The 17103-nt window shown below is 39.7% G+C and overlaps 1 protein-coding gene across 15 annotated transcripts in view; it reads left to right on the forward strand.

The window, feature by feature from the left end:
- The window catches only part of DMD (dystrophin), a 1153352-nt gene that overhangs the window by 1080128 nt on the left and 56121 nt on the right, over window positions 1–17103 (forward strand). For all 15 annotated transcript variants that reach the window (XM_090124095.1, XM_090124041.1, XM_031599265.2 and 12 more), the window contains 2 exons: window positions 9413–9487; window positions 14142–14343. In XM_090124095.1, the coding sequence (XP_089980221.1) occupies window positions 9413–9487; window positions 14142–14343 (277 nt within the window). The remainder of the gene's footprint in view (window positions 1–9412; window positions 9488–14141; window positions 14344–17103) is intronic.

Here is a 17103-nt window from a genome sequence, read left to right on the forward strand (position 1 = left end):
TACCTGGTTGTTCTTTCAACATAAGCTTTTCCTTTTAAGAAGCTGAAATGCTTTCTCTGGACTGCTTCTCTTTATTATTTCAACAACGTAGCAATTTTGTCAGTTTTAATGAAGCATCTATTGCTGACTCAAGTTTGGCAGTTTCACTCTTCATTTAAAGTTATGCTTACTTAAAGTTACACAACGAACCGTCAATATTAAATGACATAATTGTTGTTTAATGGTCAAATGGAATTGGCGATAGGTAATTGCAGTGATGACCTTAGCTGTATCATTTAATTTATCTACCAGATGTTGATACAGATTGACTAGTTATGTAAATGAAGAACATGGTGAAAAAACAAATGCTGAAATAGGAAAGGTAGTAAAAATCAGTGATGTGTGAGTCTCCGAGGTTCAGCTCCTGATCACAGAATCACAGAATTGCCAGGGTTGGAAGGGACCTCAAGGATCATGAATCTCCAACCCCCCTGCCACACGCAGGGCCACCAATCATCCCACCTAATGCTAGACCAGGCTGATAGTTCCCCCCCAGTTTGTGCAATGCTGTTATGAACCACTCCCCTTTTCTCATCTAACTTCCTTAAGTCTTCAAAGTACCCGAGACTGCTCCAGCTGCTTTTTTTTCCAAGAGCAGCTCCCCTGCAGCAAGTTTTCTTTCTACACTGTTCTTTTACAGCACCCTTACAAATTTTCTTGTCCTTCGTGATGGCTCCAGGGTATCACTGAAATGAGAATTTGCATTATTTTGTTGTTCCGGAGAATTCAAGGACCTTTGAGACGAGAAGAACAGAAATCAAAGTAGACTATGATTGCTTTTTTTTATTCTTTTTGAGTTTATCTTCTGAGAGTGATGATTTAATTGCAGACAGCTTAGCTGTGGATGATAGCTTTTTGCCTTTAAGCTGAAAATGACTCTAACCTTTGTAGCAGTGGCCTAGGAGAGCTTGGTCTGCTATACCATACTGTTAGTGTCCCCTTCCTCCAGCCTTCCTATGGGATGACAGGATGAGTTTCCTCAGTGTCTCTGCAAATAGTAATTGCAATAGCAGGATGCAGTCAGGATGCATCTGTTTCTCTCTCCTAGTTCCCCAAGGTAAGACAAGAGGGTGGAAAAAAATCCACCCACACCCTTGCAGACTCCAGTGCACTGCAGCTAGTGACAGCTTTCCATTTAATTTGGAGTGTGAGGGAGGCAGTTCTCCATGGTGTATTTGGAAGGAATGTCTCATTTGCTTAATGCAGAGTGAGAAAATGCTGGGAGGTGCTTCTGAACCTCCAGCTGAATTTCGACAAGAGCTGCTCTGTTGATCTTGTGACTGGCTACTCCATAAAGCAGGGTGAGCTACTTGCAATCAGTGACCAAGAAAGATAAACATTACTGCCCTTTTCAGATTGTGCATTTTGACGTGTCATGCTGAAGAGCTGCCTGAAGAGGTTAAACTGCTCCTTGCCATTAAAAAAAATCCCCTACTTATTTACCACAGAGCTATTACACTATGTGTTGCTTTTCTCTGAGATTTTATTCATATTCAACTAATTGATTTGCATGTTTGTATTAAGGAGATATGCATGTCACAAATCAATTACGTGATTTTACCGAAATCCAAAGAGATGGTACATACAGTCTTCTTTAAAATGTTGTTTATCCACTGATACCACTGATAATTAGAATCTGCATAATAATTCTTTTCTTTTGGGAAAACAGGAATATTTGGGCTCTAACACCCCTGGGTAGTTGTCAGACCTAGGGTATGTCATCTTTGTAAAGTATGTGACTGCATTCTTTGCAAACATGCAGTCAGTACACGTAGCTATGGCAGAGAAGCCATAATTTGCTGATGCGCTACCAGTGGTAGGGATCATTGTGTTTCAAGGACCTCGTGTCTCTTGACAGTTAAGCCATGGGTATATTAGCAGTGAAGGAGGAAATGAAAGAGAGTGAGCAAAGTAATGTTCTCTTTGTGGGACAGTTAGCCATATGGGAATGTTTTGCTCAAGTGTATTACTTTCTTGGCTTGCAAATGAATAACATTCCTTAATAACTTTGAAGTTGGTTGTTTGCTGTTTATTTATTTCACTATTTCTGTAAGACTACATCTCAGCTAATATACAGGAAGAATTGCTGACCTGACTGCAAACTGACTACATCCCAGCTCCCTAATGGAATATAACTCAGGTGAACATTGTATCTTTCCTTACAGTTTTGGTGAAGAAAAACCGTGACAAAATAGAAATAAATTTCCCAAGGCCCTGTCATCTGATCATGTAACTGGGAGGCTGACACATGCTGTGATGTTCCTCCACTTCTTGGTGTAAATGCAGTCAGTACCACTTAGTGCCCTGAGTGCCTTCCATTTAGTGATTAATTTGCAGACAAACCATCAAATGTTCTACTTTGCAGAGACACATCCTGCCCTGTGACTTTGTGGACAGTAGTTAAGCTGTGTGTCTGTATATATAACAGCACTGCTTACTGTTATTTATCCTCAAAGCAATGTAAGTGATAGCATTAATTATCGTTATCATGAGTCAAATGATATTAAGCAGTGTTTCTTTGATTAATGTATATTTTCTTTATCCATTTGTCTTGCCTACATCTTTAAATCACAATTCCTACAGAGGTGATATATGTGACTGTAAGCATCACTATAAGATTTATATAGGGGTTTTGGGCAGCAGGAAGATAATCAGCACTCTAATCAGCTGGTCAGGCAATCACAGCTATATTGAATTGGTGTAAGATGAAACTTCCTGGAAAGTCAGGGTGCTGTTACATACAGTCTGATGAAAAATCTGTAGGTTTAATGACTGGTAGCGTGATTATAATTCATTAAGGATTGTACTGTAAACTCTTTCTAAGTTTGCTATGTAGGCATTGTCAGAGACAACAATGACGTGCAATTAATTTCCAAAGTAGTTTATCCAGCGCTAGCATTTTATTAACATCTATTTGAGTATATCACAAGTTATGGTGAAATACTACTTTCAGATTTTGAAGTGTATCGATGTAGGTTCACACTTTTTTTCCTTGCAAACATGTGAGATCAAAACAAAAATCCTGTAAATCTTGCCAAATTAAGATTAGGATTTGATGAGCATGGCCAAATGACAGTATGACTTGATGTGATCTAATTTATTTCAGTGAAGTTAGTTTTGAACTTGACAGTTTTAACGCTTGAGATGGTAGTTATCACCTGAAGCACGTAACTACTCTTTTCAGTTTGTTGACATCCAGGAAGTGAAAAACTCGCTGTCCATAAAATCAAGAGAAATGACTGTGCTGTTCAGTTAAAAATCAATAAAAAGCGATTGTAATAATGTTCACAGTAATACAGAAAAGTGATCCTTCCATAAACTAAAAAGAAGGTGGTGTCCAGTAGAAAGGACTTCAGAGACGCCGTGTGTGTGAGACCAGGAGATAGTCTGGCCTGTCCCAGAGTTTTTAAACATTCAATCAGATTAGCTGTGATAGAGGGCAGTGCGTGGTCAAATGGAACATCCCAGTCATTCAGCACTAATGGCAGCTGGAGCTACTGTAGTGATTAGGCTTTTTAAGAATATCCGTGGAAAGCAATTCACTTAAAACACATTGCCTGAGATTGTATAATAATCAAAGCAAGTATCCTTCCAAACTGGACACCGCATCCCTTATTAAATATGGTCTTTTTAAAAAACTCATTGTTCTTCAATTTTTTTATTACTTTTAAATGCTTGCCGTCTTACTTCATGTGATAAAAGGATCAACAACATAAATCTTTATTTTTACTGTTAATACTATATTCATATCCCAGTGTAGAATCTGGAATTTAGCATGGGTGAATTAAAAACAAGATTCTGCAACTTCTTATTTGTTGATACTGTGTCAGTAGCAAGTGGGATGCTCTGGCAGGTGGTTCAAATTTATGATGCAAATCATGGACCACTTCTCAACCGAGTGATTTTTACCCGACTAGCCACTGTCAAAAGGTTCTGCTGTACATAATTACTGCTGTTTCTCAATTCTGTAGAAATACAGCCTTGAAAAATGTGTTGATGATGCTGTTTTAGCTCTTTTGAGGAAAAGCACAGTCTTTATATTTTGAGATTTTTCTCTACTTGCAGAATTATGCAGAAGAGGTTAATTGGATAAGATTAATTGGATTTAATTGTCTGATTGTTTTTCAACAATTGTTCTGATTTTAGTTCTTTCTATCAGAAATTTGAAGTCTTTTTCCTTGAAGCTACTTGTGTAAGGAGCACTAGCCTGTGGACTAACTCAAGGCACTTCATGGTGCCTGATGGAGGAAATCAGTTTTCTAGGTGCCTTTCTCCCCTACTGCATTAGATGCTGCGAAATAAGTGGGAGAGCTTACCCTGTCTATAATGAGAAGGACGAGAAAGCAGCAAAAGAAGATTTCCTAATTTCAAGGGTCATTTATACTTTAATACTTGGAGCCCTTTCAGAGAAGTGAGAGGGGTGTGTTAGAAGCTGAGAAAGATCTTGGGACGAACTTACTACTGTGTAGGTGAGAATTGTTCATTGCTGCTAAGGCCTCAGCATCTGCCTTGTCTTACAGGTCTTCTGTAGCATAACCCTCTATCTTCTCCCCCATAAGCATTTATATACTCCCTTGAACAGAGAGTTCGTTCATGGCTGAGTGGTGGAGAGCCACTCATCCCTCCTGGGCGTAAGTACTAGTGTCACCAAATACTGCAGTGCGACCTTTTCCTTAGTCTGTTTGTTTCCAGGGGGCAGGTAACCTTTTCCACTATGTGATTATTTCAGAATGCAAAAACACATTATGCTCTTGAGCATCTATGTTTTTTTGATGTGTGAAAGTTACCTTTCAAGCAGTGAGGACTAGGAGTGGAGTTGCGGTATTGTTAAAAAAAAAAAAAAAAAAAAAAAACAACCTGCAAAGGTCTCGTGTTCTCCTAGGGCTTTTTAGACCTCTGATCACCTCATTTGGAGTATGAGACTATGCACATTTCCTAGGTGTTGGAGGAAAGCCTGGAAAAAAGCATACTTGGAATAATCAGCAGCTTTTCTACCTGCTCAGAGGTGGCAAAATCTTGGTAGATTCAATACTTAGTGGCTCTTAACTTTTTGCTAGTCTGTTTGGGAGTGGAAAGCATCCAATTTTTTTTTTCCCTCAGGACCCAAAAAGGAAAAAAACACAGGAAATGATGAGCTGCTAATGTTTTTATAAAACCTTGGAAGATTGCTGCTGCTTGTGCCTCATTCCTCCCTCCTCCACAGGTTCCCAGCAGTTTTATCTGGCTGGCAGCCAAGCAGTGCCTTATGCTGCCTTACTCTAGGTTTCCTTCATTGCTGTTAATGGTGACGTTACGACTAACGATAGCAAGCACAGCTACCAAGCCTCATTGCTTGGCAGTCTTATGTTGTACATTTCATTTAACTGGAGTCATACACCAGCAAGAAAAGCATATTGATCCCGATTAGAGGAGAGCTGGGCTTCCCCTCTCTGTTCCATGAAGCAGTGCATTCTTCCCAGCAGTAGTTTGGTTAGAGAAAAAGCACCACCAGCAGTTTCATAGAAATACAGTTTAAGAAAAAGCTAATTGTAAAGTTCGGGAGACAGAGGAGAAAGGTATCAAAATAAGGGAGTTCAGAGCAAGGTGCGTATGGAGTTCCTTAAGGAAAGAATCACGGAGTGACATACTAACGTAGGTTGGAAAGGGTCTTAAAAACCATCTAATTCCAATCTCCTGCTCTGGGCAGGGACACCTTCCACTAGATCAGCCTGCCCCAAACCCCGTCCAACCTCGTCATGAACTAGTATTCCCAAGTCCTTCTCTTCAGGGCAGCTGTCAGTTTGTTCTCCAACCAGTCTGTTTGCGCTTGGGACACTGGTCTTAGCCTTATTGAACTTCTTGAGGTTCATTGTTAGGTGCTGGCCCCTCCTCACTATCAGGGCTAGCCACCTCTGCCTTGATTGATCACCAGGATGATCCTGTGAAGAGAGGCTTAATGAGCTGGGGCTGCTCAGCCTGCAGAAGGTTCAGGAGTGATATTAAGAATGTGAGTAAATACCTGAAGGGACAGAGCAATGAAGATAAAAAATGCTCTCTTTGGTGGCGTCCACTGCCAGGACAAGAGACTCCCTCTGAACGTCAGGAAGCACTTCTGCGCTGTACGGGAGACGGAGCACTGGCACAGGTTGCCCAGAGATGTTGTGTGGTCACCTCCTTGAAGATCTGCAGAAACCACCTAAATGTGTTGCCAGGCAGCCTGCTTTGGATGGCGGTACTGAAGCAACAATTGGATCAGATGCCCTTCAGTGGTCCCTTCCAAACCCAGCCATGCTGTGATTCTGACCATTTACTGTATTGCCCTCTCCAATGGTCAGTCTTCCTTCATTTGCAGACAAAGTCAGAATTCAAATTATTTTCTTATAGTTATAAAATGCTATTACTCTTGTCTTTCAGTAGCCATAAAATCATTATTGGCCTTTTTTTTTTTTTAATTTAACATAGTTAGAATATAATATTTGTTGTTGAAATGGAATAAGAGGCAGATGAAAGGTACAAACACAACTGGGTTGAGAATGAGATCAGAGAAGGCATTTAAAGGATTCCCAAATTCTAAATGAGAGTGCTAAAATCCAAGGCAAAGATGTGATACGGTGTGGCAGTGAGATAGCAAAGGGTTGTCCACACATGATCAAAAAGCCATCCAGGTGGTTATGGCTAACAGGGACAGAAGGTGGGCAGTTGACATCAGAACAAAAACTGGGCATGAGTTAATGCTGGTAAGAGAAGGTGGGAGCAGAAACACCCTGCAGCTACATGGCCTCAGCATTTAAAACTAAGTGATAACATTGTTAATGCTTTCTTAGACCCTGCCGTGAGGCCTATGAAAATAGCTCTAGATATTGCTTCTTGGTCATTTACAGCAGATACTTCTTGGCAGAAGTGTCATTATGGTCGATAAGAAATTCAGACTGTGTTAAATATACGAAAAAATAGATATAAACTACAGCATTTTGAAGATTAAATGTCCTCATGAATAGCACCTTCTGCCTTGATTAAGGTCTGCAGGATGTGTATATATTTGCTAATACTTCAAAAAATGTAAATAATGAGTAGAGAAGGTTTTTCAGAATACACAATTAAAATTTAGGGAAGACTTGTTCATTTTGCCATAATCTAGTATATATGAGCTTCCAATCCAATTAATTTTGACTAGTCTTACTTTTAACAAATAAAATTGCTACAATTTGGGATTTTTTATTTCTTTTCCAGAATGCAAGTGTAGCTTTACAACAAGAGTACAAAATGTAACTGAAGGCACAGTGTATTTGCAAGGGACTGCTTTATTAATTTCCCTTAAAGACAAATTAAGTTGCTTTATTTTAATTGTACGCTTTTAATGCGTCTTCTGGACCTGTCAGGGTAATTGTGAGAGGGCGAGCTGACAGGAACAGTGCCCAGGAGAACTGCCCATTAAAAAGGTGTATGGAACTGTGCAGAGAAAAAGAAATACTGCACAAAGCTGAAACTTCCCCTTCTGCTGTAAGACGTGTTTTAGAAGCAGTTCCCAGCCTTTATTAAGGTATTAAAAATTACTGAATTGTCAGACCTCGAATTACTCATTTGGAATAGCTTAATTAAAATTTGTGTAATTGAGACTATATTCCCTCTGCTGCCTATACCTGCACAGCATTGTAAACAATGCTGGGATAGTTGTACCCAAACTACCCAATTGCAAAACACCTTTACAGCACCTCAGTGCCATTCTTGTATTTGCTCTGCTTTTTGTAATATTCCCTCTCAAAGAGCCTGCAAGGCTGGGAGATATCTTAGTGATTAGGCCAAACGGACCTCTGTTCTGAGCCAGTGTCATTGCTTTTTGTGTTCTTTTTATATTTATAGAGGAGTTTACATTTTCAAAATGCTGCCTAATCATTAACTCCGTAGGCCCACAGGTTTCATCAGCAGTTGTAAACTAAACCCATTCAGCAGCCTTGCTGAGTGCTGAAACCTGTCAGCACACAGGGCCCATGTCGGTGTGCATAGGCTGTTAAGTGTCACAGTGTGCACTGGGAGCAGCCTGCAGTGCTCATGGGCTGGGTGGCTGTGCCCAGGGGGCAACTAAAGCTGGGGGTGCTCTTGACTGCCTTGGGTGAAGTTACCAGCTTGCAGCTGTATTTGGTTTAAGTATCTGTTGATCTGCTTTCCTGAACAAAAGCCCTTTGCTGGAGTGGGTGCTTCCGCACCTTGGGCTTGCTTCTGAGTTGTGCAAGCAGTGGCCTACCTGCAGCGTGGTTCTGGTGTGCCAGGCTCACTTGTAACTGAGCTGGCTGTGGCACTGGCAGGAATGCAGCTGTGCTAGCTCTGACCTCACTCATAGTAAATTTATCTTCGTTCTTGTTTTAAATGGGTTTACCCAAAGCTGCTTTCAGCAGAAGCCAGGGACTAGATCAGAGTACACACATCATCTTCAGTCTGGTTCCACAGGCAGATGGAAGAGAAAGATGCAAATCCAGTTTCCTGGTCGGATTAGGTCCAAGACACATTTTGTTTGAAATCCCTCCTTTCTTTTCAGTCTTGTCTAGCATTTACTTCTTAGCCTGCTGAGGGGTTGCTGTATCTTGCTGGGGGCAAGTATTGAGCAATGTTCACATAGCCTTGACCAAGCCTCTCCTGTGCCAGGAGATTTATCTACTCAGCATACTGCTGGTTGAGTACGTGGCCGCCTTCTCTCTGCAGTGTCCTGAGAACCCGTGGGCAAAAAGCTCCTTCTGAAACAAGGGCTCTTGCTGATGATCTGGTTTTGTGAGCCACGTGAGGAGGTTGCAGTGAAACCGGACCTAGGTCAGTTGTGTTCTTTGACCTGCTCTCTGTAGTTTCCAAGGGGGTCATGGAAGTTTACATTGCTGGCTCCCTGCTGGGAGCAGTATTCCTCTCAGGACATGCTGGTGTTGGGAAGCACAAACGTTGCATTGTTTTTTTAGAGTCTCAGCCATAGCTGAGAGTTGCCTGCATTTTTCTGTGCAGGGCTCTTTGCTTCTGGCTGCCTGCAAACAGTCTGGCCGTGTGCCTCAGACAGAGAAGGAGGCAGGAGATCTGGAGCCTTAGCTGTTAAAGTACCTACCCTGGAAAGGCTGCGGTGTTTTCAGACAACCCTCCTGCAGTTGCTGGTTGTGTCCTTTCAAGTACTCTTAAGTTCAGTACCTTTGAAAGAATGGAAGTAAGCCTCTAGGACTTGCTGATTTTCTTTTGCAAGATTGATTGCCAAGGTTTGAGTGCATTTGTTCAGTGAAATATGTTTCTAACATAGCATTTTTTGCCCTGTTCTTTGAACCACTGATTGTAATGTTTGAGTTCAGGTGAATAGTGTCATTATGAGTCTGATTATTTCTAAGATACAAAGCTAATCTCTTTTTCTGATATTCTTCCCCAACAGCGGACCTGAACAATGTCAGGTTCTCAGCATACAGAACTGCCATGAAGCTCCGCAGGCTGCAGAAAGCTCTCTGCTGTAAGTACCTGCCTGTGTGGCACCAGCTGCCAGGAATACTTCAGTACCAAGCCATGAGTTTATTCACAACTTCCAGAAGTAGAAAAACACTTCCTCCACTCCCCCCAGGTGCTCCCCAGTGTATGGAAACTTCTCACCTGAGGCATCTCCTGATGCCATTACTTTGTACCTTCCTAGCAAGCCAAAAGTACGAGATGATTATGAGACAAAACAGTAGATCAGGAACAAAATGAACATTCCCTACGTACTCCTCATCTTTTCACTCTTAAGCCTTTTCACTCTTCATATTTTAAGATATTTTCTCTTTGCTCATTACCAAAGGCACATCCCATGTCAGCCACATGCAGCACAACATACAAGCAGAATTGTTCTGTAATAAGAACGATGAGTGCCCAGAGGAAAAACTGTGCCAGAGCTGGAACTGTTAATAGTTTGTTAGGTTGAATCCTGAACCCTGGGGGATTGCTGCCTTTCAGTGAGATCATCACAATAAGCATTTAGCTTCATTTCGACCCAGCTTTTGGCTGTGTTCGGAAGTCTCTAGTCAGTCCTGCTGTAATGACGTGCATGCATGATCAGACATTGTAGTTCTCGCAACTGGTATATCGTTTACTGCCTGTCACTTCAGCTACATTTCTGCTTCAGCTTCTTGTAATCCAATGGCTAAATAATTTGCTCATAGTTTTCTTGATAGACCAATCAGTTACAAAAGCAAAGAGTTTGCTAGGGAGTACAGTTTGGAGGGTTACTAAAATATTTTAACGTTGACTACATTTGGCATTTAATTACAGGGTTAAATTTCTGACAAAGTTGCAAATGTCTCAACTGCTGATTTATCTGAAGTTTGGATTTGTGCTCACATGCTTTCTGGAACTGAGTCAAACCTCGAGGTTATTGAGCATGTATACTTTTAGACTTCTAAGGATGGGTGAATTCCACTAATGAACAATCTCTAGAGTTTTTTTTTTTAAAAAAAGGGTTTTTTTTTTTTTTTTTTAATGACAAAATTAGGATTAGGGTTAGGGTTTAATTCTTGGAATTAAAGATTTCAGCATGGATACTGTGACAAAGATTAAATTTTGATGGCAGACAATCAGAATTCCAAACATATTTTCATGACAATCGTGGAGAGCTGGCATAAAGAAACGGGAATAATGTAGCAGACAGGCTGTCAGTGCAAAACTTTGCATCCTGTTTTATCTGTAATTAGATTTATTCTACCCCTGAACAGTTCTCCACTCTTCTTAGTCTTTACAGTGAGGAACATGTAATTACGCACTGAAATCAGTTTGTCTTTCCAGGTTACACTTAGGTAGGTTTTCTGAGAGTGGATGGTATCGGAAACATGCAGCGGCGCTTACACTGAATACTTTAGCACATTCTTCACTCTTGTAACTAAGGAGAAGTATTTAAGGAATTTGGTTAACAGTCTTTGTTCTTGCAAATATTTTTGCTTGGAGACACTATTCTCGTGTTTGTGTATTCTGTGCTTTCAGTGTCACTTGTGAACTCCTTTTGATTAGATTAAAAAAAGCTAATTACGAAATTCTTTTTCTGCAATTTGGCACCATAAGAAATAGAGCACAGTGTTGGGTTTCAAGACTCCTACACGTAGCCCCAAATTCCTGATTTTTACCTATGCAGTAGTTGCTACTCTGAGCTCACACTTTTTATTTCAGCTTTAAAATTGTGGGAGTTCGAAAACTGTCTATGTACATATATTCTTTTCTGCAAACTGCATAAAAAGCACAGCAGTGTTACCTTCTGAGGAGGGTTTTCAAACTCTGTTGGTGTGAGTACAAGAAAAATCCATAGGAGTGAAAAAGTAGCCTATATCTCTAAGTTACAAGAGTACAAACGCTGTTAAACATGAGCTGTATTTAGATTTGTGTTCAAAAATAACTTCAGTTTGTAAATCGGCCCTATGAACTTTAAGATACTAGGATGTTAAGGATAATAATAGGAAAAGGTAATCCTTAACAAATAAATGCTTGTGTACTGTGTAACTTTAGGAGAATGTAACTTGAGGAGAGTGTGAGATTCTATCATTCCAGCCTTCAAAGTTATTGTGGGATGCCAAGTTAACTACTGCACCGCTTGTTGGGTTTTTTTTTTTTTAATGTACGGTTTCCTTTGATAATCACATCAAAGCACATTGACTTTCTTGCTTTGCTACTTTTAAAGATCTGATCTTTAAGTGCAAACCACATCTGAACATTGTGAAGTCAGTAAAATGTGATGTGTCCACAAAAGTTTCTTGGAGATGCAGTGAAAGAAAATACTCAAAATCTTCAGTTAGTTGTTTTTTTTTTTTTTCTTTTAATTTTATACAGGCTACATTAAATATATATTTTTAATGTATAAGCCAACAGCATCAGGTTACCAGGAGATGATCTTGAATTTTGAGAGCATCATTAATGCTTTTTTATCACCAGCCATATGTTGAGTTTTGCCGACCTCCATAGCACACCTTGTCCTGCCTGTTAAATTGTCTCTTTTGGCCTTCAGCTGTTTGGTCATTCGAGGTCATATTTTATCCTTTTTCTGTATTCTAGCCACAAGCTGACCTAGCTGTAGACATACTTACTCTTGCCTTTAAGGCCAAAGAAATATTTATATACATTACTTGGAATTCAAAATAAGCTAGGAGGTACAGTTCACTCAAATTTTAGAGTCAGTTTCAGAATTTTAAATAGAAGAGTGACAACCCATTAAATTTACAAAACATGAAGTGATCAAAGATTTGTAAATCAGTGGATGTCCATGAATATGCAACTCTTCGATATGTGTTTGGGCTAGCCCCCATTCAGTGTTTACTTGGTGCTTGCTCCCGGAAAAGAAATACATCAATTACTGATTCTGGAGAGGCCTCCAACACGTTCCTTTAAATGTGGTGAGGAAGAGACAGGAGAAATTTATCTTGGTGAAGGCCAGAGCCACTCTCCCCCCGAAAAGAAGTCCCCTAAAGCGAAGCTTGGTAGCAAACATTTCTTGCTTATGTTAAGATGGACATGCATTACTGAATTCATGATAGGATAGGCGGCTGAGGAAGAGGCAGGGCAAAGGGCTTTTCAGAAATTTCTGCTTATTAGCACGAAAAGCTTTTGCAAAATGGAACGACCCATGTTTAGCAGTAACTGATGTATAATTAAGCTGCCACCCAGATGCCTGAGGGGTTCATTTAATTACCATTGATTCACAGTCTCAAAGGAACTGAGAGTTCAGCCTAAAGCTCTGCATTAAAGGTATTGTGAAAGCATTGCTCTATTTTCAGTTCAGCTAATAAATTGCTAGAGGAAAGGTATCTAGCTATGACTCTTTGCAATGGATCTGATAAATATGCTTTTGCAGGGAATAACACTGACCTCAGAATAGCTATATTTTTTATGCTAGTAGGTTAAATATAATATTCCAAATATTACTTTTTTAGTAACTATCTATATGCTAATATGAAAAACCAAAAACTGTAATAATGCCCTGTGTAAAACAACATACTCTAAGTTAAATCTCTTGGTATAGTACTAGGAGTAGCATTATGGGCTTTCCATATTCACTCTAGGGCTGAGTATCTCAGGCACCAGGATGAAATTTTCAGAAGCACTGGCAGGATTTAGCAGTAGATGTTCCTATTGATTTTCTGTGAAATTTCTGCTCCCAAATTTTTTTTTGGCAGTTCCAGAATCACAGCATACTATCAATGCGGTGTTAACAAGCAACCCTGCACGCAGCTGAGGTATTTTTCAAGTGCCAGTTTAATCTTTGGTATTGTTCTAGTATTCTCAAGTATGAATTTGGCACACGGGCCCTTAAGCTGCATGGAGTCCTAAGAAAGAATTCCTGTATGAGGTTCTGCATTTTGCCTACCAGGACTAAATAAAACACAATTTTATTGCAATGAGAGAAGAACAGGTCTTGCAATTGGGTCAGCTTATTTCCCAATTCTGTAACAAATTTTCAAGATTTTAAATGTCAGTAGCAGAAAAACTCTGTTTTGCATTGACTGATAGGTATTAAATTTGCCTTACTGCATTATGTCATAAAGGTATTTACAAATCTAAACACTTATCAGAATTAAAGATTTATAAATTCTATTAATAAATTTTGGAACAGGTTTGGAATTTTTTTTTCCCATGTTCTTGCCAGAGAAAAAGTAGCAGGGAAGTTGATCCCAGTTCCATTGTGATTTATTTGCATGTTCCTGGTGGAATTTGGTTCATTGAAGATTTCTTGACTTCTTTAAGAAGTGAGTGGTGCATCTCACAAAAGATGAGGATGAGCACTGTGTATAGAGCACATCCAGTGAACACAGTTGTCAAATAGTACCTTATCTATAGGAATATAAAACACAAAACACAGAATTTTTACTAACACAGTAGTTTATGTAATATTCCCATACAATATCATAGTGCAATGGGTACTTATGGCTAAAAAAAAAAAAGCTTTTTACAAACTTCTGTCTAAGACCACAGCTGAATAAACAGTGTACCTGTAGGAGTTTTGGCACCAGTCTTACACCTGACTTCCACAGAATGCAAAATGTCCTCTGACCAGACATGTAAGCCAAGCAAACTCTTGTACCTATATTTACCTTTGGATACTGGTAGTACAACCACTATCTCTCTGCAGTCTTCATTGTGTTTCATTATTTTAACAGTGGATCTCCTGAATCTGTCTGCTGCATGCGATGCCTTGGACCAGCACAACCTCAAGCAAAATGACCAGCCAATGGATATTCTGCAGATCATTAACTGCTTGACCACTATTTATGATCGACTGGAACAGGAGCACAATAATCTGGTCAATGTTCCTCTCTGCGTGGACATGTGCCTCAACTGGCTGCTGAATGTCTATGACACGTACGTATGGGTGCTGTAAACACAGTGCTCTGAAAAGCTTTCCCAGCATCATGAGGGGAAAGGGGAAAGGGCAATGAGCTGGCTGCCACATTATAAAATATGAATGGCTTAAAGCTAAAGAAATAGCAGTTGAAGTAAAAGTTTAGGAAGCATAATGGCTTAATGGCCACATTTAGCTCAATCGATATAGCCCTTGATTAGGCCTGCAATATTAGATTTATTCATCTAAACAATGAGAGCTGGAAAACAGAACAGACTGCTGTGTTCAGAGCAATTCTAGGACTGTATCTCCCCTGTTAGTCATAGCGTTGCATGGCTTTTTAAAATTTCTTTAGATAAAGCAATACAAGAGAGGTATCAAGAAGCAACAGTATGATTAGCATCGTATAGACCCTTGCATGTATCTGTACTTCTGGATAATAAACATTCTCAGAGCTGTCAGTTTTCTGTAGCTTTCAATTTATAATCCTTGGTCAAAGCTGGAAGAGCTTCATCGGTAATCTTACACATTTACAACCCTTAGCAGTCAGGAGATACGAGAAGTGCTTCATGTAAAATTTAATTTTAAAAAGTCTACCTTTAAGTGTAAATAGAGCCTGTGTAAATAGAGCAATAAATATTTACCTTAACCAAATTAAAGATGTTCTATTCAATGGATTAGTGATGTTGTTCAGAATGCACAGATAAATACCAACGCACGTTCTGCAAGCTAATTTTAGATTAAGCCATTCTTTTTGTATTCAGTGAATTTAGTGAAACAAGATGTCACTGGAAGTCTTTATTTGTGTTTGTTTTTTTAAGGTTCTTATCAGCTGCTTTCAGCGGGACATGCCCATTACTTTGGCAGAATAAAATTCATGTGTAGAAATGGAAGGACATGAAAAAATTACTGTATTCCATTGCCATTTTGAACTGTAGTAAAGTTCCATAACATCATTCTTCCATCCATCCTTTATCACAGCCCTAAAACTTCAGTGATCACCTGCACACAAAAAAAGTACACAATCTCTTCCTGCAGAATCATCTCTGATAAGGCATTTGCTTATATCATCATCTGCAGCAACTGCAGAATCCTGTGAAGTGGATTACGCAGATTACATTATATTTTTGTGCAGTGTACCAGTGGTAGGGAGTGGGGCTATGTTCATTTAACTGCTAAGCTTTATTTCTTTAATCTGCTTTGGGTTTCGCTGAACTCCAGTTCAGTTTTGAGTTATCATCTAATACAAATTACATACATACAGAGATAGCCAACTGGTGAAAAACAAAAAAGACACAGTAGGGATGTTAATCCAGATCAGCCACACTGGTGGCAGGGAGAGAAATGAAAGTCATTTCCCAGGCTGCTCCTAAGCTGGACCATCCAGTTTAGATTTGCTGTGTCCAGTCTAGCTTTCGTTATGAAGCACTCTGCTGAAAGTACAGCATTAGAAATTATAATTGGCTGCCTCCAGGCAATTCCCTAGGTATGCTAGGGAATTGTATATTGCAGGACTCGATGAAACACAGTTGTTTTATGTGTTAGGAAAGCTCCTAGCTGTTTTGCTGAAATTCAGGTTTGAATTATGCTGGTAGAGAGATGACCTTGGGGTTACTTGTGTTTAGCTTTCATTGTAAACTTAATAGGAAGGGATCAACTGAAGTGCATAGTAGCACTGGAGACATTTAATTCGATATACTGAATTTTTACTCTTCTTATAATTGAAAACTGTCATTTGTAAAGATACTAATCAAATTCAGTGCCAATGACTGATCTAATTATGGACACAGCTCTGCAAATCCAGCACGTATTCAGATTTGTTTTAATTGATCAGTCACTCATGCTCATTTGCAGTAGCATGCTAAATTACTGGTTTGACTTGGGGGGGGGAGTAGAGTGAACTGAAGAACTCACGGTTCATGCAGGTTCCAATTTAATATGCCTTGCAGGGAAATAATCATTCTACATTCTTCTCCTATATTATTTGCATGAGCCTGGTGTTCATCAGCGGGAATTTCTCAGGGCACAGATGATAATTAATTTGGAAAAGCTTTGAGGGAGAGGAGTAAAAGGAGCAGAGTGGGGAAAGCATAGGTAAGCAGCAAATGCTTATTCATGGTGAAAAGCACAAGATACTTAAAAAAAAGGCAGCACATTCTGAATTCTGCTTTGTTCACCATTTTCTGAAAGCACTTTTTATAGGTGTTGCAAGGAACAGGTGTAGGTAAATGCATGCCATTATTTAATGTATTTTCAGTGGTGTTCTTATTGGTGGCACTTCAAAATTGTTGACAAGTCTGTGCTTCCAAAAGCCAAGTCTAGGTGATAGCTTACTGTGTTGTGTGTGTCTCTTTTGCAACAGGTGTTATGTATTTGTAATGTTATGTGAGATAAGTCTTAGTTGAAGCCAGCAACAGGGTGTAAATTGAGCTGAATTGGATCTATGAGAAAAGAGCTGAAGGTTTGTCACTGCATTGCTTGCAGCATAGAGGGTGATATTCTTATTATATTCCCATCAAAAAGCAAAAGCAGTAGCACAGGCACATCACAAACTGGTGTGAAGGTGATTGTGAGGGAAGGCCAAGTTGAGACACTGCAAGAACTGAGGTGGACCAGGGCCTTCAGCCTGCTCAGGTTTGGGTGATAGGAGAAGGAGCTCATAAGCCACTGTTACGTTACTGACTAAAGTGTACAACCTGCCTCCATTCTCCTTGTTTTTAGGCAAGATTAATTAGCAACTTACTTAGTGCCTCCGTCAGTATCTGTTATTATTTCTGCAT

This window comes from Phasianus colchicus, chromosome 1 (assembly GCF_987193195.1).
Source record: "Phasianus colchicus chromosome 1, bPhaCol1.hap1.1, whole genome shotgun sequence".
NCBI lineage: Eukaryota > Metazoa > Chordata > Aves > Galliformes > Phasianidae > Phasianus > Phasianus colchicus.